The following is a 23280-nucleotide window of genomic DNA, read 5'->3' as shown; positions in this document are numbered from 1 at the left end:
TTTTTCTTTACTTTTTCTTGCTCTCTCCCTCATCCCTCCCTTTTTGTTGTAATGAGAAGAGACTGGCTAGAGGATGCTTGAATTCTGAAGAAGTCATTGGGGAGCAGAGGATGGGAAGGCTCAGAGAGAGCAGATAATTGACAAAGAAGGGATGGGAGAGGATGGGATCCAGAGTATATGAGGAGGTCCAAGCCTTCGCCAGCAGGAGGAGTCTCTCCTTGGGTTCTGCAGGGGGGAGCAGGAGAGGGTGGGTGTGGTGGGCGTGGGCAGGTTTGCCAGTTTGGAGGCAGCTTCTGGAGGTAAATTTTCAGCTGAGATTGACGATAGAGATGGTGGGATTGGTAGCTGAAGGAGAGGGAAGAGGTTTAAAAAGCCCCTTGTGAAGAATGGGAGAGGGAACTGGCCAGGCGCGTCTAGAAGGATTGCTGTGCAGTAGGGAGAGTGTGGTAAACAGGTACATTGGATTCGCGTTATTTATGGTAGTTATATTCCGTAAATACTACTGAACCATTGCGCTTAGGGGAAATACAGGGTTAGGTTACTGGGAGCCTCTGGTCACAACATTCTCGTCAGCCGATCAGCACTAACCTTGTTTTATGTTTCTGTTTGAAGACAACCTGTTTGTCTATTGTTGATTCCGTAACATTGAACTCACGGCCACCAGCGCTGTAACTCATGCCTGATGAAGCTTATCTGTTAACACATATCTTCCCTGTCAGGCACTTGCCGGCCTTCTTGTACTTAGGAACACTACCTAGCACTTCAGTACTATGCTTAGGGGCGGTTTTAAATAGCAAAATCACAACAAAAAGCACAAAACATGAAAAAACGTGGCACTGAATAAGTAGGTAACATAAAGGACACTTGCTTGTTAGGTGAGGTACGAAACACGAAGGCAGAGCATCTTGCCTTGTTCAGCCTCAGCTGGAAACTTGCATAATGGGTGAGTCAGATTTTTCACCACTCTGTGCATGCACATGTCCCCAGACCCCACAAATATTATTTTGGAGTTACAAGTGTATTTTATCAAGGTGAATTTGCAAATACGGAAACCATGAATAATGAGGATTGACTGTGTGTCATCTTTTTCCCTTAGCACCAGTCCCTAGACCAGGTATAGGTGCAGACTGGGTGGATATTTGGGATAATGGAATTTTGTCAGACAACGTTTTAGGGCAACAATTTAAAATGTTGATAAAATATTTTAAGTGACTGCTAAGGAAGGAGGCTCCAGAGAAAGGAAGATGCTAGAGAGAAAGTAGGGGAATCAATGTGAGACGCCAGAGTTTTCATTGAGATTCAGAAGGAAGTGTATCGAGAGTAACTGGGTTAGCAAACTGAATGGATGTTTGAATTTAATCGTTGAAAGGCAGCGCCGTTTCTGATGGGACAAGATCCGTGGGAGAAGAGGAAATGCAGGGAGCAAGAGCTGCGGTATTGGCTGAGTCATCCGTGTGCCTGGTGGAGCTACTCAGGATGGAAAGGAAGAGAGTGAGCCAGTGCTTAGTGTGATGAGTGACGAGGGATGTTTGGGAGGTAGTATGCAGGATGATAAGGGCGAAGTGGTACAGCCACATGGCCCAGGCCTCAGAGGAGCAGGGTGGAGAGCAGGCCCTGGAGCGTGGTGTGGCCTGAGGCAGTAGGCCACGCTTGGGCCTCGGAGGGATGGAGAGTAGGAGAAGGAGTAGCCTCTGCTTGAGGGAAGGCTTCAGAGGGAAGAACCAGACGTGCCTTTGAGCAAGGAAGTTGAGGATGGAGGAGGTTGTTTACTGAAGGGTTTCGGAGGGCGTAAGATATAGTAGAGAGAGTATGGGGGGAGTAGTGGGAAGTTGAGTGCACGGGGCAGAAGCTCAGAGCAGTATGACCCTGAAGGACTGAAGGGATAAATTACTGAAGGGGCTTGTTTCTTAGGCACTGACCAGAGACAACTGAGTGTAAGGCAGGGTGGGCCTGCCTAGCTCCAAGGCTTATAAGAGAAGCAGCCCCTGAGCTCCTCCTTGGCATGGGATGGGTGGGGGGCGGCCACCTACCCTTCTCGAACGATTGTGCTTCCAGAGACCCCAGTCTCGGCTCTGCAGGGTGTTCTTATCTCTCTGGGGGGAGTCAACTTATTTTCATTTTTATATATGTAGCATTAATACCTTCTATTTTTTTAAATACTAATATATAAGATAAAATATTTAGAAATCCATCATTCCCTTTTGCCTCTTCTTTCCCACTTTGCAAAACAAATCATTGTTAATATTTGGCATCTGTCCTTCCAGACTTTTTTTTTTTTAACTGTGAATTTACATATATATGTGTGTAAGTATGTATATAAATGTGTGTATCTAAGTACATATACTTTTGTGTGTGAGTCCATGTATGTATTTATGTGTGTATGTGTGGGCGTATGTATATATGTATACACACATAATAACATATATATACCCACACAAACATACAAAAGTACATACATGGACTCACACGAATATAATTTTTCTCATAAACTGTGACTCACTCTGTAAGTTTGTTCTGCCACTTGAATTTTAACAGTATGCCCTAGAGAACTCTTCATAGCAGTAACTGTACAGCTTCCTGATTACTTTGGGATTGTGCATTGCCCTGGCTCCGCACTCCAATCTCAAGCTTCTTGTTCAGACTTCTGCAAGGCAGGTGCCCTGGCGTGGTCAGAGGTCTGGTGTGGCGTGTGGTTCCACTTGAACACATCTGCTGTGCTAGTGGGAAGGAGACTGAGAGACTGAACTGTCTTGAGAGCCCAAGGCCAAGCGTGACCCGGCGAAGGCCCCATAAACCTACATAACCTTTTTTTTTTTTTTTTAACTGAGAACTCCCCCGAGTGGGGCCCTAATTTAGGCAGATAATGTGGTATCAGCATTCGGCATGTGTTACACAGAGTGAGTTTTCACTGGATTCCAGAGAGCCTGTCTCATCTAAGTATGAATTGGGGAGGCTTTTCTTTCTTTCTCCCCACTCTGCTACTAGTGGAGAGGAGGATAAGTTGACTTCTCCCCGTGTCTGCACCAGCCGAGGTCTGGCTGGATATCGCTGTGTGTGGAGCTTTATAGAGGACAGAGAGCTAGCACTGAGCCAGTGCCCAGCAGGGCACCCACTCTGGCACCCTGCAGGAGCTGTGCACCCCGTGCTGCCACCTCCCCTTGGTAGCACGTGCTTGTACAATGTAGGGAATGAACAGAGGACTTGTCTGCATGGGAGAATTGTCACCCAGGATCCACGTGCTCCTGGCGGAACTGAGGATGATGCCGGAACACTGTAGCTCAGCTCTTCCCAATGTAATAGCCTTCGCCTTTAGATTTTGCTATTTGTTCACTTGTTTTTGTGGCTGTTAACGAGGGTGCTTTGGTGAACATAATCCATATCATACTTGACATCATGTTAATTTACTTTTGTACATGTGCAGAAATATTCTGGGTTTTTTGTTTTGTTTTGTTTTTTAATCGACCTCCTTTACCTGTTTCAGGTTTGTGGATACCGGATAAAGCTGCACTTTGATGGATATTCTGATTGTTATGACTTCTGGGTAAATGCAGATGCTCTGGATATTCACCCAGTTGGGTGGTGTGAGAAAACTGGCCACAAACTCCATCCTCCAAAAGGTACTGTCACTTTTTAATTTCACATTTCATATTCTGAAACACTTATTTTCTTACATCTTAATTTAGATTTTTAAGAATTCAGACTTTATGATTATTCAGGTGGGCCCAAATTTAAGCTTATTGTTAATGATGAAAAATGTTTATTAAAGTGAAAGAAATTTAGGGCTTCCCTGCTTGCGCAGTGGTTAAGAATCCGCCTGCCAACGCAGGGGACACGGGTTCGAGCCCTGGTCCGGGAAGATGCCACATGTCGCAGAGCAGCTAAGCCCGTGCGCCATGACTGCTAAGGCTGCACTCTAGAGCCCGTGAGCCACAACTACTGAAGCCCATGCACATAGAGCCTGTGCTCCGCACCAAGAGAAGCCACCGCAATGAGAAGCCCGCGCACCGCAACCAAGAGTAGCCCCCGCTCGCCGCAACTAGAGAGAAAGCCCGTGTGCAGCAACAAAGACCCAACACAGCCAAAAATAAATTAATTAATTAAAAATAAAATAAAATAAAGTGAAAGAAATAAAAAAAAAAATAGAATCCTACTTAGGAGAATAAACTATGTCCATGTACTTACTTGCATGTCACATAACATCTGCTTGATACTTAATTTTGACTACAGGTTTTAGCTACAGATTTCTATTTCATGCACACACACAACACACGCACAAATACATCCTTGAAATATGATTGAAAAGTTAGTTCTAACCTGTTTACATAGCTAAGTGTATTCACTGACATTTCAGTAAATAAAAAATTTCTTGAGAAATTATGCATTGAACTTACATATCTGAATATTTAGGAGACTGGAAAGGAGAATATAACACTGAAAATCAGTTCAGCTGGGGGTTGGACTAATAGCACTTACTCTTTTATTATTAAATTCTTTATATTACAGTCTGCCAATGCTTCTGTCTGTTTCATGTTTACAAAACATCCAAGAATAACAGATCCCATCTTTTTCAGTTCATCCCTAATATGTTTAATAATTTCTTATTTCCTTCCTTTTCATATTACATTCAGTATTTTTTGCTTGATGTCAAAGAACCAGGTTACTAGTTTGATATTTTTGGCCTGTCTCAGGGTTATTGGGTTTTAATGGACAAGCTATCCTTTGGTTTTAAGTGAAAAATTAATGGCAGAATAGTATTTTCAGATAACTGAAGGATCAAACAGAAGCACCTAGAAAAGATAAGGATGAAAAAGAAAATCTGTAAGCCTTTGTATAAATTGGCCTGTTATATATGGTGAATTATTAGCTGTTCCTTTCACACCAGCCTCTGGACTTTGATGGAAGTAGAAGAGAGCACATGAGTAGATAAAATTAAATGCTCAGTTTCCTTTTTGAAGAAAATGTTGGCTTTACCAGCATTAAACATGAAATTGTGAAAATTAAGACAAGGACATTTCCATTATTGTAATTTGCCAACATGCTTACTTCATAAATCTTGAATTGTCATTCTTGTGGTGACAGGCCAGAAAGATTTTATCTGTTGTTATTACCATTTTTTCCAGCTTCCCACTTGTTCCTACAAGTTAGTCTCCCAGAGTAGAACGGGTGAGGGAAAAACAAAGAACTCAACTACTCTAGCTCACTGCTGAGGAATTCTACCTAAATACTGGTAGAAATGGTCTGGTAATAAAAAGAAGTCCATCTGAGTACAATATATGTTTGCTTTCTTACACCTTTTCTTTTCATCCATTACCATTCATTCAGAATTGAAAAAAATAATATAATTTGTTGGAAATAAATACCCCGTGTATAAAAATACATAGATATAAATTATGAGTTAAATACTATCTATTTAAAGAGTCACCTGATTGCTTGATTTTGGCATGTTGGAGTTACAGATAAAAGTAGGAAGGGAAAGCTAAGTGTGAAATATTTTGGTATTTTACTGTGTGTTTATATGTGCTTACCCTAGGGTATAAAGAAGAAGAATTTAATTGGCAGACTTATCTCAAGACATGCAAAGCTCAGGCTGCTCCCAAGTCATTATTTGAAAATCAGAATATAGTAAGTACCTCCAAGATACTTTTCCTTTCACAGGAAGTGGCTTTTGAGTGTTTCACTAGATAAATTACAAGGGATGACAAGAAACTATAATAAATTTTATAGCTTTGGTAAATACAGTGCTCTTATCTTAATTAAACTTTAAAATTAGCTTAAAATCATGAATAAATATCTGTTTTTAGCCACATCATGGCTGTCTTTTTTTGTTAAATAATAAAAGGCAACACAGTATAAAACCTAGGTATAATTTACAGTTAAGGTGCATAAGAAAAATTGTGACATTTCATTGTTATTTTCACTTGACTTTAGGAGTGCTGTTCAAATGGGATTCACATAGTGAGACGCATGTAGCCCCATTTAGATTTGCATGCTAGAGACTATCATTTAAATCTTCTCTCCAGCTTCTAGCTCTGTTCCGCAGTGTAACAGAAGCAAAGTCTGGATGTGTTTGTATTTTCTACTTCTTGACGTGTTGGCATCTCTGAGGAGGCCTGATATGTTAGCCTTCTTCCCTGCCCCAGTTCTGATCTCATTGGAAAGAACAGAGAGCAAGCAGGTGGAAAACCAAAGTCTCATCTTTATAGTTGGTGTAAGGGCTCAGTTGGAGTACATGCATGGCCTGTATCTGCTGGCAGATGAGTTTCTTGATTCTGAGCCCTGGGGTTAAAGAGATGTACTGGCCCTTCCCACCTCACCAGCCAAGCCCAGAAGCACTGGACCAGGGCAGACTACCCTCTTGCAGGACAGCTCTTGCTCCTAGAGGGGCAGAGTGGAGACTGTTATGCCCTGTAGGCCAGCTTACTCTTCAAGGTGTGACCAGTTCCTCCTTCCAGATTCACCAGTTAGGGACAGTGAATGAGAGTGTAGAGAGAGGCAGTCATGTTTCACTTAGGAATTCCCTCCAAATAAATATCAGGAGTGGGGAAAAACCTTCTCACCCACCCCAAATACCCTCATTTGGGAAATGACATTAACCGGGTGTTTTGAGGGCATCAGTCACGGCTGAAACATTCTCTAATCAAATTGTGAACATAAGCCAGGTTGAGTTAGAGAACTGGAGAGGGATGTGTGTGTGTGTGCATTTAGGTAATTAATAGAGATAATGAGCCAGGTTATTATTTTTAAAATGTCTTAATTGAGAGGATAGCTTAATTGCTGAAATGTAAATACTGCGTAGTCATTCGGCGTCATTCTCCGTCAGGACAAGGGAGGAAGGTCAGTCAGGTGGAAAACTCAGCAACCTGCCTGCTGTCACTGCTCCAAGTTTCCTCATCCTTGTCTGGTTCTCTGGTGATGAGTTCAGTCAGGGATTTGATCCACTGCCTTGAACCATCGTCTTAAATTCTGTGCATTGCTAGCACAAAACTTAATCTTGGGCTGTGTGTTCGGTATCTAAGAGGCAATTAATTTTTCTATTTCTAGATTCCTCTACCTTAGAATACTCAAATATTTACAGTCAGAACACTGATAAATAATTTCAGGGCTTAAATATGTAGTAACAGTATCTGTGTAGCATTAGTGCCTGATCCTTCGACTCAGACAGAACTTCACTCTAACATATTCAGATACATGGCTGTCCACATTTTTGTAATGATAGCTGTATAATTATAGTAAAAAGAGAGATAACATCTACTTTGCTTAAAGTGATTAGAATAGTATCTGTGCGCTTCAGTCTGGACAGAAGGATTTTTTTTAGAAGGGCCGAAATGATTTGTAATCTGTTGTGATTGATATAACTGATATTCAAGTACTTCTCTGAGATTAGGATACTTTTCCTCACAAAAGATTGTAAGGAATGTTTACACCTGCAGCACCTCAAGCACTAAGTCTTACCGAACTTATTACTGTCTTAGTTTCATGTCCCAGATGGCTGATAATCTGTGGATTTCTTTATATTACAAACTATTTTGAATGGCTGTATGTGTTAATAGCCAGTTCTTTTCGTGCTATTGTGAATAATATCTGTATTGTTGAATCAAAGTTGTAATAATTTGCAGCCTTTTGTACAGGAAGATGACCTACTTTCAATAGAGTACTCTTTTGAAAGACCTTTTCAGAAGTGGGAGTGAATTTATACTGACTTACACACATTTTTAACTTAAGTGCTTATTTTGTGTGAAATAATTTTCATTGTTAAGTCTGTAATGAAGGAAAAGAAAAACTGAAAGTAAACTCTACAGTAAATAAAACTTGCCTAACTCGTGTAGTCATCTAAAGTACCAAGGCACGTGTTAAAATTAATTAACTTTGCGAGGTTGTGGGTGTGTAAGTTTTAAAGGTCCAGATAGCTAATTGGGTGTAGCAACAGGGCATTTTTCTTATTGCTGCTTGTTGGAAAGCAACTCTGCTGTAAAAGTGGTTCATGATTTTTAAATTATGTGAATACAGTTGATGGATGCCAGGCCTTCAAGCCAGAGGTGCAGAGAGGGTGCAGGTCCTTGCCGTTAAGTGTGTGCTTATCTCTAATTAAATCTGTGTGTTTCATAGACAGTGATCCCATCAGGCTTTCGAGTTGGAATGAAGCTTGAAGCTGTAGACAAAAAGAACCCTGCATTCATCTGTGTTGCTACGGTAACAGATATGGTGGACAATCGTTTCCTCGTACATTTTGACAACTGGGATGAGAGCTATGACTATTGGTGAGACATTTTTTCCATTGCTGTGTGCTTTATTAATTGAGTGTTTATCCAAGTACATGATTTAAAAACAGTAATAATGCAAAGCTTATGACTAAAGTAACAGTGCTCTGTCCCACTCTTTCCCATTTCAGATTTTTAACTTTTTACCTGTTCCATATGGCCTATATTTCTAAATAACATCCTTTAATTCTACTTCGTGATTTGTGTTTTAGTTGACTTCCTCCTGTGGAAGTGCAATTCATACCACACTCCCAACAGACACTCACACGTGAATGTATGCACAGACTCACACTTCCCCTTCATCTCATTTTTCAGGAAAACATTTTAATCTTCCTTTCATGTTTTCATGCCCAGTAGCTAACTTAACTATTTATAATTGCTGAATACAAATGATTAATTGAGGAATATTGTTTTTAATCCTTATGGGTGTTGACTATACTACATAAAGTGGTAGGAGCAACGTAATTATAAAATTACATAATCATAAAATAATTATAATCAAATCATGAGATTTTGATTAAGCAATTGAAATAATGACTTTTCATACCAAATTCATGTTCATTGATGAAACTACAATTCAGTTTGCTGGTGAAAGTCATTTCTGCACTGTTTAGTTCCTTCTGGAGAATACTTACAATGAGAAGTGACAGACATCTTTATAAAATAAGGCTAAGGTTACAGTAGCAAATGGAGTTTAATTTATATAAATGTAGCTCAGTTTCAGGAAAGCTTGTTTCCTGTCTTTTTCAGTATGTGTATATTTAAATATTCAGTAGAGCCATCAATAATTTCCATTAATCCTCAAATTGGATTCTCAGGCAGGCATCAGTTTTACTTGCATTATTTTAAAAAAGGAGAGACAGTGAAAGCCATTTGCTATTCAGACTTTTAAACGGTGAATTTTTAAAATCTGAATTACATGTTACATATGGTTTTCACAGAATTTTTTAAAGTAGTTCCATGATCACATCGCAGAGAGTCAAGTACTTGTCAATATTTTAGTATGTTTAACCCAGCTTTTTTCTGCAAAGCATAATTTTCCTCATAGGATATCTTTTTATTCAGTTTGCAATCAAATTTATTATTGAAACATAAACCATTTCAAGTATATACAAAAGTGAGAATAATAGAGTGACCCTCCTGCAGCCATTACCTACCACCAGCAGTTACCAATTTATATCAGTCTTGTTTCCTGTGTTTTCCTACTCCTAAATTCCCAACACCAGGATTGCTTTGAAGCAAATTCCAGATACCATGGCATTTCATCTGTGAATGTCTTTTCTAAAGATACTCTTTTTCTTTCTTCAAATATATAAAGTTATAAATGGCATAATGTCACTAACATACTTAAACATTCTCCCCCAATTGTCTTGGTTTTCTTTCTTGCTTGCTTGCTTGCTTGCTTTAGGTCCAAATAAGGTGCACATTTTATGATTGCTTTGATGTTTCTCTTGATCAATTTTAATTTATAGATTCCTAGTCCTCCATCATTTTCTTCCCCTTGTAACTTTTATTGAAGAAACCAGGTTGTTTTTCCTGTTGAGTCTCCCACATTCTGGGTTTGCTGATTGAATCCTCATGGTATTGCTTACCATGTTCTTCTCTTTTTCGTGTTTTCTGCAAACTGGTGGTTTTTGTTTCATTTAAAATTATGTGTACCTATCTTGAGTGAGTGAATAGATGAGAAAACTGTAAATTCAGAAATATTGTAATCTGTCCTGGGAGGAACATATTTCTCCCTCCTGTGCTTGATGTGCTGTGATGGTGGCAGTACCAACTTGATGACTAGGATCCAGTCCTTTTATTAATAAATGATACTTTAAAGCAATAGTTAGAATTTGTTGAAATGAGAGCTTTTTGTTTTTAAAGTTCTGATTCATTTAGGGAGAATTTTTTTTAGAGCTTTTGCCTGATTTAAACAAAATGGGTGGATGTTAGTTTCAGTTATTTTTGTGGTCTTGTAAGTATTACAGGGTTTAAAAGTGTAAGCTGCTTATTTGACGTAAGATGTATTTCCTTTAAAAACATTCTTCTGGAAAAAAGTAATGAGGAATTCTAGAAGAATTTGTCACATTTTTCTTTGATGGCAAATGCCTAGGGACTAGGAAGCATCCTGGGTTCTTATTAGAAAGAGCAGGGGGAAAAATTGATCTCTTTCAGCTCTGATTTTGTACTCTTATGAGCACAACCAAATTATTTTTAGAATGGAATGTACTTTGAGGATATACTTATACTTCTAACTCTTGAAGTTATATTTTGTTAATTGTCAGAAAAAGAATAACGGTGTGTTCTCTGCCTCAATATACAATTAAGGCACATTGAAAATTGCTTAAGTGCACTGGAATTTCTCCAGCCTTATTAAATATTATGTTCTTTGATCTTCGAATTTTGGAATGCTTTGTATCTGCATAAATTACTTAGGTATGTAATTGAGGATACAAATCGGATTGCTTTCCCAATTTAAAATAGTTTGGAAATGAGATTTTTTTCCCTTTGAATTGGACAGTGATCTTATCTCTTTTTACCTTAGTGGGAATTTGAAAGCGCTCATGCACGCATGCACACACACGCGTGCGCGCACACACACACACACACATTTGTGGTACTGCATGTTTAATTGCAGTAAAACATTTCTTCCTTCCAAAGAGGAGTGCTATGTGGGATTTAAATTTATGTAGGATTGAAGTAGTTTTTAATGGAAGGAAATAATATACATATATTAGAATAATAATTGTTTTACCTCTGGGTTTCCTCTGTGCTTTTATCACTGGTAGTTGGTAGTCGTTTAATTCTATCCCCTTGACAGTGATTAGACTTAGGAATAATCCTAAATATCACAGAATATTGGAATACGGGAAAGAACTTTAAGGATGGCAGAAGGAAAGCCCTCCCAGTGAGGATGCCACCATCCTCCCGGAGCAGCGTGTGGCCTCTTTCCCTCGATCATCTTCCGATGCGTGAGGGCTGGGCTCCACAATGAGCAGTCACCCCCTCTCTTCCCTCAGGCCCTGGGAAGGAATCTTGCTTTAAAGAAATGTTATTTTCGGAATAGATGCATGTATTTGTATAACCGAATCAATCGCTTTGCTGTGCACCTGAAACTAGCACAACATTGTTAATTAACTATACTCCAATATAAAATAAAAAATTAACAAAGTAATAATATTAATAATAATCATAAATAATAGCAATATGTGACCCAACCCCCCCCCCCCCAAAATGTTATTTTCACGTGACCTTGTCTTTTGGGAACCAGGAAACCATGACAACAGGACTTAGGCGACTGTTGACTAGAATGAGGTTGCCACTTCAGCCGTCTTTGAATTTCAGTCCGCTATCCCAGTGAGTTAGGCTGAAAAATCATCAAACAGATCTATGAAAAAGAGAAGCATTGAGTTAGTGAATTAGAACAAATATGGGGCTGGGGCCTTTTACTGATTGTTTCCAAGTGGATTGCAAACTTCTTCTTTTTGTCTTCCTGGGGACATGGGATTTGAACTGGACCATGAAGAATGATAGGAATTAGTACTTAGATGTTGGGATGAAATATTCCAGGAAAGCACTGCTTATGTTTAAGCCCATGGGGCAAAAAAGGGTATGTTTGGGGTATGGCAGCCCGGGGATTCAGTAAGTGACTTAACTCCTCTAAGCTTTAGTTGCCCCCTTTGCAGAAAGGATTAATAGTCCCTATCTCACAAGGTGGTGTGAGGATTAAAATAAGGATTTTAGAAACAGAAACCAGTTTGCAAAAGGTTAAAGAGATAGCTGTAAAGGACATCAAGCGGAGAAGTTTGGCCCTGAAGGTGAAAGTGGATTATTGCCTGAGGGGGCGTCAACCCTTAAGGAGGGTTTCCTGCACACAGAGAGTGTTGAGCTTGGTTGAAGGAAGGAAGCCACTGTAGAGGGAGAGGGGAGACATTTGAGACTGGATAATTGAGGATACCGTGTCCCGTAGGAGGGGCTAGCCTTGGGAAGAAATAAGCTTTATTCTCACTCATGGAGGAAATGAAGACAGGAAAGGAAAATTGACAGGAGAGTGATGAGGTGGCACCTCCTTTATCTTTTCCTAGTAGTCACTGTGTTAGTGAAATCAGGTTTTAATCTTGAAGCAAATTACGAATATTGAAAACAGCCACTGTGGGGAATGGGTTTGGAAATGAATTAGGGATGAAAAGGAGAACTATGATGACTCCGTATGATGAGGTTTGGGGTTTAGTAGTAAAACCGAGTGTTGGAAGCCCTGAAGAGTTAGCACAGAGTGGGAGCCAGGAAAGTGGGCCCTGGGAAATAACTTGACAGTCATCATGCTCTGGATTTAGGGAGTGAGAGAGGCCAAGAGTGCTGTATTTCTTCAAAGAATCTAAACCATTGCTTGAATGAAGACTTTGAGGTTTTCCTTAAGTGAGCGTCTTAAAATGTTCTTGTTTGACTCTCTGCCGAGATCTGGGGAGCCCAGCATGTGTGCCTTACTTTTGTTTAGCTTTTGGCTGTGACTGATACAACCAGGGTCCCTTTCTTTTTAACCCAAAATCGCTTAACCTCTCAGTGTTTCCATAAAATGAGGATCTTAATGTTTGCTCACTTTATATTACAAACATGGATTTTTCATGAATTATTACTTCTGTTATTATTTACCAGTCTAGATCTGATTGGATCTTAGCAGCCTTCATAAATAATTTGCACTTACTTGTGAAGTGGACTTCAAAAAAATTTTTTTTTTGAGATGGAGTTCTTTAAAAATACATATAAAAACCCCAAAGAAAGAAAGGAAAGGCACAGGGAGCAACGGTTTGCCAAACTTTTCACCATTAGTTGTTCTTCAATATATTTTTTCTTGGTTACATTTCTGCTTCTGAACACTAGATGGGACTAAGAGATGACTTGTGTTTCAATAGTAACAAAGGATTTCACAGCCTTCCAACTTCTGATGGAAGTGTTGTTTGTTTATTGAGGAGCTATAAGTAAACTAGATAAAATAGTACTATTTTTATTTTCATTATTGAGACAGTTTCCTGGTTTATTTTAGACGGTGACTTTGATCAATATTTAAATAATATTAAAACCTTATATAAGATTCAGGCAATACAGGAATGAGTCACCAAAATATGATACAGTATTTTCCTTACTTGTAATTTATAGAGAAATCCAGTAGAATCAAAAGAGTTAATTATGTCTAATGCTTTTATTTCAATCAACATGAACCTGACAGGTAATTAGAAGTACTTGATAGTTGTCTTAAATTGGGAAGAAAAAAATTAAAGTATTATATACTTATTTTTTCATTTTTAAGGATCCCTGTATCAATTAACAGCTTTCCCTAGAATAAAATAAAAATTTCTCTAAAATAAAGGCTGCATCATTACTAATAATCCATAACCAAATAATTGTCTAGGAAAGAATAGTACAGCTGGAAATCGAGCTCCATAGTTTTGCTTATACAATTTATAATAATGCCTCGGAAGGAATTGGGTATTAAAATATCTTTTATGAAAATGTATAGTGTAAGAAATGTACCAATTGCCATATGAACTGGGCGGCATTATGTCTTCCTTTCACATTTCTAAAATAATGACATACACATACACATGTAACCCTATATAGATTAAGAAAAATAATAGTGTAAGGGAGGGGTGGGTAGGAGATATTCAATAAGTGAATAAAAACCTTCAACTATAAATTTAAAGGTACTTTCTACTGAAATGATTTTGAGAAAAATCAGCATTAAATTGGGGTTCCATCAGCTCATCTTGTGTTAACTGGTCAGAGCTGCTCACTTGGAAAGATTGACTTGGAAAGTGGTGACTGTGTGTTAGTTCACTTACAACATTTCCTGGAAAGTTCTCTGTAGTCTGTTAAGTGTGCAATAGCATTATGTCTAAAAAAGCAATGTATATACCTTAATTAAAAAACACTTTATTGATAAAAAATGCTAACCATCTTCTGACGACACAGGATTGCCACAGACCTTCAATTTGTAAAAAATGTGATCTTTACAAAGCACAGTAAAGCAAAGTGAAATAAGGTGAAGTATGCCTGGTGTAGAATAACTTCAGTCTTTAATATACCAATGATGTATTTTGTAAATCTCTAAGAGGGAGATGTGTTATTTTCCTCAAATATTTGATCATAGGGTCCTGACGTTTTTTTTAAACTTCATGATTCCTATCATCTTTGAGAACACAGATGGGAAATGTTCTACCAACTTTTTTTTTTAAGGTTTTAATTGTAATATGCCTCTAGATGCCTGTATATTTTGTAATACTGTTATAACTACTCCCTTGTAAGTATAGCCTCTACTTCCTTATATTGTGTTTGCCTGGCAAAATCCCAATTCTGGTTGAATCTGACTTTCTGCCTACTCTCTGCCTGTGCCTGAGCGGTTGAATATAGCTGGAGAAAGACGCCACATGCTGACTGGCCTAACTCACTTTCATGACTGCTAACTTCAACGGGGCCCTTAGTCCTGCCCCATAATCCTGCTACATGTCCTTGTCTATTCTTCCAGGAAATTTCACTCCCCTTTTTATTCCCTCAAATCTTTCACAACCCCTCTCCTTTTCTCCCACTCAGTTGATCAGCTTGCTTCCTGTATCACTGACAAAATAGACATGCTCAAAAGAGAGGTCCACATGCTCCCACCATGTTGTCTCCCCACCTTTCTGATCTCTGTCGAACCTTCTCTCTAACTGTGCGTGATGTCCCCCCGCTCTTACGCTTTTCTGCTCCCTCGCACAGAGTGAGTTTTCTTCTGCATTGATAGGTCATCCCTCTCTTTTGAATTATTCCTACAGTACCCAAGCAGGAGAAGGGATTTTTGTTTGTTTTGGTAGCTGTTGTAGCCCTAGCACCTAGAACAGTGCCCTGATCATGGTAGTCGCTCAGCATATATGTCTTGAATAAATGAAGTGATATTTCCCATCTTTTAAAAAAAGGTTTTATTTTGAAGTAATTCTAAACTTAATGTGCAGAGATTTCCATATATGCCTCATCCAGCTTCCCCTAAGTATGTCCCAAATTTAAAAAAACCCAACAACCTCCCTTTTTCTAATTTCTCATTTCTCTGCTTCCTTTTAAAACACAACCCCTTAAATGTATTTTTTGAGTTAGCTATTCCCATCTCCTTCCACTCTCTCCCTTTTTTTTGGCTTTCCATTTTATTTATTTATTTATTTAATTTATTTTTTATACAGCAAGTTCTTATTAGTTATCTATTTTATACATATTAGTATATATATGTCAATCCCAATCTCCCAATTCATCCCACCACCACCACCCCTGCCCCCCAGTTTCCCCCCTTGGTGTCCATATGTTTGTTCAATACATCTGTGTCTCTATTTGTGCCTCGCAAACTGGTTCATCTGTACCATTTTTCTAGATTCCACATATATGCGTTAATATATGATATTTGTTTTTCTCTTTCTGACTTACTTCACTCTGTATGACAGTCTCTGTATCCATCCATGTCTCTACATATGACCCAATTTCGTTCCTTTTTATGGCTGAGTAATATTCCATTGTATATATGTACCACATCTTCTTTATCCATTCGTCTGTCGATGGGCATTTAGATTGCTTCCATGACCTGGCTTTTGTAAATAGTGCTGCAATGAACATTGGGGTGCATGTGTCTTTTTGAATTATGGTTTTCTCTGGGTATATGCCCAGTAGTGGGATTATGGGTCATATGGTAATTCTATTTTTAGTTTTTTTAAGGAACCTCCATACTGTTCTCCATAGTGGCTGTATCAATTTACATTCCCACCAACAGTGCAAGAGGGTTCCCTTTTCTCCACACCCTCTCCAGCATTTGTTGTTTGTAGATTTTCTGATGATGCCCATTCTAACCGGTGTGAGGTGATACCTCATTATAGTTTTGATTTGCATTTCTCTAATAATTAGTGATGTTGAGCAGCTTTTCATGTGCTTCTTGGCCATCTGTATGTCTTCTTTGGAGAAATGTCTATTTAGGTCTTCTGCCCATTTTTTGATTGGGTTGTTTGTTTTTTTAACATGGAGCTGCATGAGCTGTTTATGTATTTTGGAGATTAATCCTTTGTCCGTTGATTTGTTTGAAAATATTTTCTCCCATCGTGAGGGTTGTCTTTTCGTCTTGTTTGTAGTTTACTTTGCTGTGCAAAAGCTTTTAAGTTTCATTAGGTCCCATTTGTTTATTTTCGTTTTTATTTCCATTACTCTAGGAGGTGGATCAAAAAAGATCTTGCTGTGATTTATGTCAAAGAGTGTTCTTCTTATGTTTTCCTGTAAGGGTTTTATAGTGTCCGGGCTTACATTTAGGTCTTTAATCCATTTTGAGTTTATTTTTGTGTATGGTGTTAGGGAGTGTTCTAATTTCATTCTTTTACTTGTAGCTGTCCAGTTTTCCCAGCACCACTTACTGAGGAGACTGTCTTTTCTCCATTGTGTATCCTTGCCTCCTCTGTCATAGATTAGTTGACCACAGGTGCGTGTGTTTATCTCTGGGCTTTCTATCCTGTTCCATTGATCTATATTTCTGTTTTTGTGCCAGGACCATATTGTCTTGATTACCATAGCTTTGTAGTGTAGTCTGAAGTCAGGGAGTCTGATTGCTCCAGCTCCATTTCTTTCCCCAAGATTGCTTTGGCTATTCGGGGTCTTTTGTGTCTCCATACAAATTTTAAGATTTTTTTGTTCTAGTTCTGTAAAAAATGCCACTGGTAATTTGATAGGGATTGCATTGAATCTGTAGATTGCTTTGGGCAGTATAGTCATTTTCGCAATGTTGATTCTTCCAATCCGAGAACATGGTATATCTCTCCATCTGTTTGTGTCATCTTTGATTTCTTTCATCAGTGTCTTATAGTTCTCTGAGCACGGGTTTTTTACCTCCTTAGATAGGTTTATTCCTAGGTATTTTATTCTTTTTTGTTGCAATTGTGAATCGGATTGTTTCCTTAATTTCTCTTTCTGATCTTTCATTGTTAGTGTATAGGAATGCAAGAGATTCCTGTGCATTAATTTTGTATCCTGCCACTTTACCAAATTCATTGATTAGGTCTAGTAGTTTTCTGGTGGCATCTTTAGGATTCTGTATGTATAGTATCATGTCATCTGCAAACAGTGACAGTTTTACTTCTTCTTTTCCAGTTTGTATTCCTTTTATTTCTTTTTCTTCTCTGATTGCTGTGGCTAGGACTTCCAGAACTCTGTTGAATAATAGTGGTGAGAGTGAACATCCTTGTCTTGTTCCTGATCTTATGCTTTCAGTTTTTCACCTTTGAGAATGATGTTTGCTGTGGGTTTGTCATATATGGCCTATATTATGTTGAGATGGGTTCCCTCCATGCCCACTTTCTGGAGAGTTTTTATCATAAATCGGTATTGAATTTTGTCAAAAGTTTTTTCTGCGTCTATTGAGATGATCATATGGTTTTTATTTTTCAATTTGTTAATATGGCATATCACATTGATTGATTTGCTTATATTGAAGAATCCTTGCATCCCTGGGATAAATCCCACGTGATCATAGTGTATGATCCTTTTAATGTATTGTTGGATTTTGTTTGCTAGTATTTTGTTGAGGATTTTTGCATCTATATTCATCAGTGATATTGGTCTGTAATTTTCTTTTTTTGTAGTATCTCTATCTGGTTTTGGTATCAGGGTGATCGTGGCCTCGTAGAATGAGTTTGGGAGTGTTCCTTCCTCTGCAATTTTTTGGAAGAGTTTGAGAAGGATGGGTGTTAGCTATTCTCTAAATGTTTGATAGAATTTACCTGTGAAGCCATCTGGTCCTGCAGTTTTGTTTGTTGGAAGATTTTTAATCACCTTTTCAATTTCATTACTTGTGATTGGTCTGTTCATATTTTCTATTTCTTCCTGGTTTGGTCTTGGAAGATTATACCTTTCTCAGAATTTGTCCATTTCTTCCAGATTGTCCATTTTATTGGCATAGAGTTGCTTGTAGTAGTCTCTTAGGATGCTTTTTATTTCTGTGGTGTCCATTGTAACTTTTCCTTTTTTCATTTCTAATTTTATTGATTTGAGTCCTCTCCCTCTTTTTCTTGATGACTCTGGCTAAAGGTTTCTCAATTTGTTTATCTTCTCAAAGAACCAGCTTTTAGTTTTATTGATCTTTGCTATTGTTTTCTTTGTTTCTGTTTCATTTATTTCTGCTCTGATCTTTACGATTTCTTTCCTTCTACTAACTTTGGGTTTTGTTTGTTTTTCTTTCTCTAGTTCCTTTAGGTGTAAGGTTAGATTGTTTATTTGAAATTTTTCTTGTTTCTTGAGGTAGGATTGTATTGGTGTAAACTTTCCTTTTAGAACTGCTTTTGCTGCATCCCATACGTTTTTGATCATCGTATTTTCATTGTAATTTGCCTCTAGGTATTTTTTGATTTCCTCAGGGATCTCTTGGTTATTTAGTAACATATTGTTTAGCCTCCATGTATTTGTGATTTTTATGTTTTTTTCCCCATAATTGATTTCTAATCTCATAACATCGGAGAAGATGTTTGATATGATTTCAGTATTCTAAAATTTACTGAGGCTTGATTTGTGACCCAAGATGTGATCTGTCCTGGAGAATGTTCCATGTGCACTTGAGAAGAAAGTCTAATCTGCTGGTTTTGGGTGGAATGTCCTATAAATATCAATTAAGGCTATCTGTTCTATTGTGTAATTTAAAGCTTGTGTTTCCCTATTAATTTTCTGTCTGGATGATCTGTCCATTGGTGTAAGTGAGGTGTTAAAGTCCCCCACTATTATTGTGTTACTATCGATTTCCTCTTTTATAGCTGTTAGCAGTTGCCTTATATATTGAAGTGCTCCTATGTTGGGTGTATATATATTTATAATTGTTATATATTCTTCTTGGATTGATCCCTTGATCATTATGTAATGTCCTTCCTTGTCTCTTGAAACATTCTTTATTTTAAAGTCTATTTTATCTGATATGAGTATTGCTACTCCAGCTTTCTTTTGATTTCCGTTTGCATGGAATATCTTTTTCCATCCCCTCACTTTCAGTCTGTATGTGTCCCTAGGTCTGAAGTGGGTCTCTTATAGACAGCATATATATGGGTCTTGTTTTTGTATCCATTCAGTGAGCCTGTGTCTTTTGGTTGGAGCATTTAATCCATTCACATTTAAGGTAATTATTGATATGTATGCTCTATTACCATTTTCTTAATTGTTATCAGGTCTCTTTTGTAGGTTCTTTTCTTCTTTTGTGTTTCCCACTTAGAGAAGGTCCTTTAGCATTTGTTGTAGAGCTGGTTTGCTGGTGCTAAATTCTCTTAGCTTTTGCTTGTCTGTAAAGCTTTTGATTTTTCTGTCGAACCTGAATGGGATCCTTGCCAGGTAGAGTAATCTTGGTTGTAGGTTCTTCCCTTTCATCACTTTAAATATATCATGCCACTCCCTTCTGGCTTGTAGAGTTTCTGCTGAGAAATCAGCTGTTAACGTTATGGGAGTTCCCTTGTAGGTTATTTGTCATTTTTCCCTTGTTGCTTTCAATAATTTTTCTTTGTCTTTAATTTTTGTCAGTTTGATTACTACGTGATTACTGTGTGTCTTGGCGTGTTTCTCCTTGGGTTTATCCTGCCTGGGACTCTCTGCACTTCCTGGACTTGGGTGGCTATTTCCTTTCCCATGTTAGGGAAGTTTTCGACTATAATCCCTTCATATATTTTCTTGGGTCCTTTCTCTCTTTCTTCTCCTTTGGGGACCCCTATAATGTGAATGTTGTTGCGTTTAATGTTGTCCCAGAGGTCTCTTAGGCTGTCTTCATTTCTTTCCATTCTTTTTTCTTTATTCTGTTCCACAGCAGTGAATTCCACCATTCTGTCTTCCAGGTCACTTATCTGTTCTTCTGCCTCAGTTATTCTGCTCTTGATTCCTTCTAGTATATTTTTCATTTCAGTTATTGTATTGTTCATCTCTGTTTGTTCCTTAATTCTTCTAGGTGTTTGCTCTTTAATTCTTCTAGGTCTTTGTTAAACGTTTCTTGCATCTTCTCGATCTTTGTCTCCATTTTTTTCCCGAGGTCCTGGATCATCTTCACTGTCATTATTCTGAATTCTTTTTCTGGAAGGTTGCCTATGTCCACTTCATTTAGTTGTTTTTCTGGGGTTTAATCTTGTTCCTTCATCTGGTACGTAGTCTTCTGCCTTTTCATTTTGTCTGTCTTTCTGTGAATGTGGTTTTCATTCCCCAGGCTGCAGAATTATAGTTCTTCTTGCTTCTGCTGTCTGCCCTCTGGTGGATGAGGCTATCTAAGAGGCTTGTGCAAGCTTCCTGATGGGTGGGACTGGTGATGGGTAGAGCTGAGTGTTGCTCTGGTGGGCTGAGCTCAGTAAAACTTTAATCTGCTTGTCTGCTGATGGGTGGGGCTGGGTTCCCTCCCTGTTGGTTGTTTGGCCTGAGGCGACCCAGCACTGGAGCCTACCCTGCTCTTTGGTGGGGCTAATGGTGGACTCTGGGAGTGCTCACGCCAAGGAGTAGTTCCCAGAACTTCTGCTGCCAGTGTCCTTGTCCTCACAGTGAGCCACAGCCACCCCCTGCCTCTGCAGGAGACACTCCAGCACTAGCAGGTAGTTCTGGTTCAGTCTCCTATGGGGTCACTGCTCCTTCCTCTGGGTCCCTATGCGCACACTACTTTGTCTGTGCCCTCCAAGTGTGGAGTCTCTGTTTTCCCCAGTCCTGTTGAAGTCCTGCAATCAAATCCTGCTAACCTTCCAAGTCTTGATTCTCTAGGAATTCCTCCACCCGTTGCCAGACCCCCAGGTTGGGAAGGCTGACATGGGTCTCAGAGCCTTCACTCCATTGGGTGGACTTCTGTGGTATAAGTATTCTGCAGTCTGTGAGTCACCCACCCAGCGGTTATGGGATTTGATTTTATTGTGATTGCACCCCTCCTACCATCTCATTGTGGCTTCTCCTTTGTCTTTGGATGCGGGGTATCTTTTTTGGCGAGTTCCATTGTCTTCCTGTAGATGATTGTTCAGCAGTTAGTTGTGCTTCCAGTGCTCTCGCAAGAGGGAGTGAGAGTACGTCCTTCTACTCTGCCATCTTGAACCAATCTCCTCCTTCCACTCTCTCTTAAACCCCCTCTATTCAGGCTTTTGCCCTTTCCCATTCCCAGCTCCACCAAAACAGCTCTTTTCAAGTATACTAATGACATTTATGTTGGTAAATCCAGTGATCAGTTCTTGTTTGTCTCTTCTTTGACCTAGCAGTAGCATTTGACCTAATCGATTTCATCTTTCTTTCTCTCTCTTACTTTACTAGTCATTCTTTCTTGGACTTCTTTGTCTCTTCTCTTCTCTTTTCTGTTCTCTGTACTCATTTTCTGGATGGTCGCATCTCTGCTCATGGCTTTAAATACAATCCCAAATGCTGATGACTCCTAAGTATGTGTTTTTAGCCTTGATCTTGCCCTTGAACTTCAAATTTTTGTGCTCATTATCTACTTCTTGACCTGTTTATTAAACGTGTTAGTAACAGAACTCTTCACTCACTGTTTGGAATGTCAGGCTGTGCTTGCATTCTTCCTGTCTCAAAAAATGGTAAGTATACTCTCTAGTGGCCATGCCCAAAACCTTGCAAATGTCCTGGGCTTCCCTTCACTCACAGTCACACAAATTTATTATCTTTTAATTTTTGCTGTTTTTGAAGTTGTGGAATATAACACAATTTGTGTGGGAACAAAAACTATTTCCCTGGTATCAAGTTTATACGATATGTATCTGATAAAAATCTACTTGGTACTTATATATTGGAAGAGTGAAAAATCCTTTGGTATAGCAAATATTTTTTTCAAATTAGATAGATTGTAAAACATAGAACTCTGTATAAGGTGTTCACAATCTCTAACATTTTTGAACTTTTACTAGTATTTGAGAATTTATCCTGATAATTACGATTTTTAAATTTATATAACCTACAGGTGTGAAGCCTCTAGCCCACACATTCATCCAGTTGGTTGGTGTAAAGAACATCGAAGAACCCTTATTACTCCTCCAGGTTTGTGTTGATTGTGGGTCTACTGTTTGTTATGTCAATTTGAGTTTATTTTCATGTGCTGAAGAACAGATTCTGTGGCTTCATCATAAGGCAGTGAGTTTTTGAGCATATCACTAATGTGCCGTGACTACTGCTTATATGAAATGACGGGGTGGTTAGTTAACACAGAGCATCACTGTGGTATATGTGGTTGCTTGTGGATACTCCTGTGAGTGATGAAGACTGTCATTATCACAGGGAAAGGATGCCTCCTTGGTTTGTTAGGAGCTGTTGTGTGGTTGTTGCCTGCAGCATGTAAGCATAAAGACTCAGCTTGGAGCTTCAAATACTAGCCTTATTCCATTCTACCAGCTGGTGTCAGTTTTAGGCTTGTCCCCAGTTCCTTGATACTGCGTCTCAGTTAGTACCTGATCTTTTACTCACTCAGGGCACCAACCATTCCTGTGATGGGAAGGCGAGTCCCTTCCACTTTCTGAGTTTTCTCCCATGTTCACAGATAAAAGCTCCTGTCCTTTACTGATTTACAGAGCTGTTTTGAAGATGAAAGAGCATTTACATAAACCGTAAAGTGTTAAAGCAAGGTATTAATGGTTTTGTGGCCCAAAATGGTTTTGTGTTGCTGCCTGGAAGATTTCTCCCATTCAGTCCTCCTGAGTCCTGTGGCTTATGTCATATTAGGAGCCGTGAATAGTGATTGCCACTATCACCATCTGAATTGCTGTGAGGATTCTTTTGGATTTCCCAGTTTGATAATGATCTTTTTTTTTCTTATCATCGTTTTTGTCATCATCAGGGATCCAGTAAATAAACAGGACGAGTGAGCAGCAGGTTCCTGGCTGTGTCTTCACAGCACTGGGTTAGGTACCCTGGGAAGGGGTGGTGTGAGGCATTATTAGTGACTTCTGATGTGAGGCAGATTACCAAGTCTTCTGTCTCCTTTCATGGACTTTTATAATTCAGTAGAATGAACAGAGAAGTTGCAAGAACAGTAAGTGGCTCATCTATACCCTTGAAC

The 23280-nt window shown here is 38.8% G+C and overlaps 1 protein-coding gene across 9 annotated transcripts in view; it reads left to right on the top strand.

The window, feature by feature from the left end:
* L3MBTL3 (L3MBTL histone methyl-lysine binding protein 3) overlaps positions 1-23280 on the top strand; it is a 119739-nt gene that overhangs the window by 40405 nt on the left and 56054 nt on the right. For all 9 annotated transcript variants that reach the window (XM_082406145.1, XM_082406148.1, XM_082406147.1 and 6 more), the window contains 4 exons: positions 3482-3617; positions 5531-5622; positions 8107-8258; positions 22189-22265. In XM_082406145.1, the coding sequence (XP_082262271.1) occupies positions 3482-3617; positions 5531-5622; positions 8107-8258; positions 22189-22265 (457 nt within the window). The remainder of the gene's footprint in view (positions 1-3481; positions 3618-5530; positions 5623-8106; positions 8259-22188; positions 22266-23280) is intronic.

This window comes from Balaenoptera borealis (assembly GCF_965194805.1).
Source record: "Balaenoptera borealis genome assembly, chromosome: 9".
In the NCBI taxonomy this organism is placed as follows: domain Eukaryota; kingdom Metazoa; phylum Chordata; class Mammalia; order Artiodactyla; family Balaenopteridae; genus Balaenoptera; species Balaenoptera borealis.
This window is presented reverse-complemented; position numbering and strand designations above follow the sequence as displayed.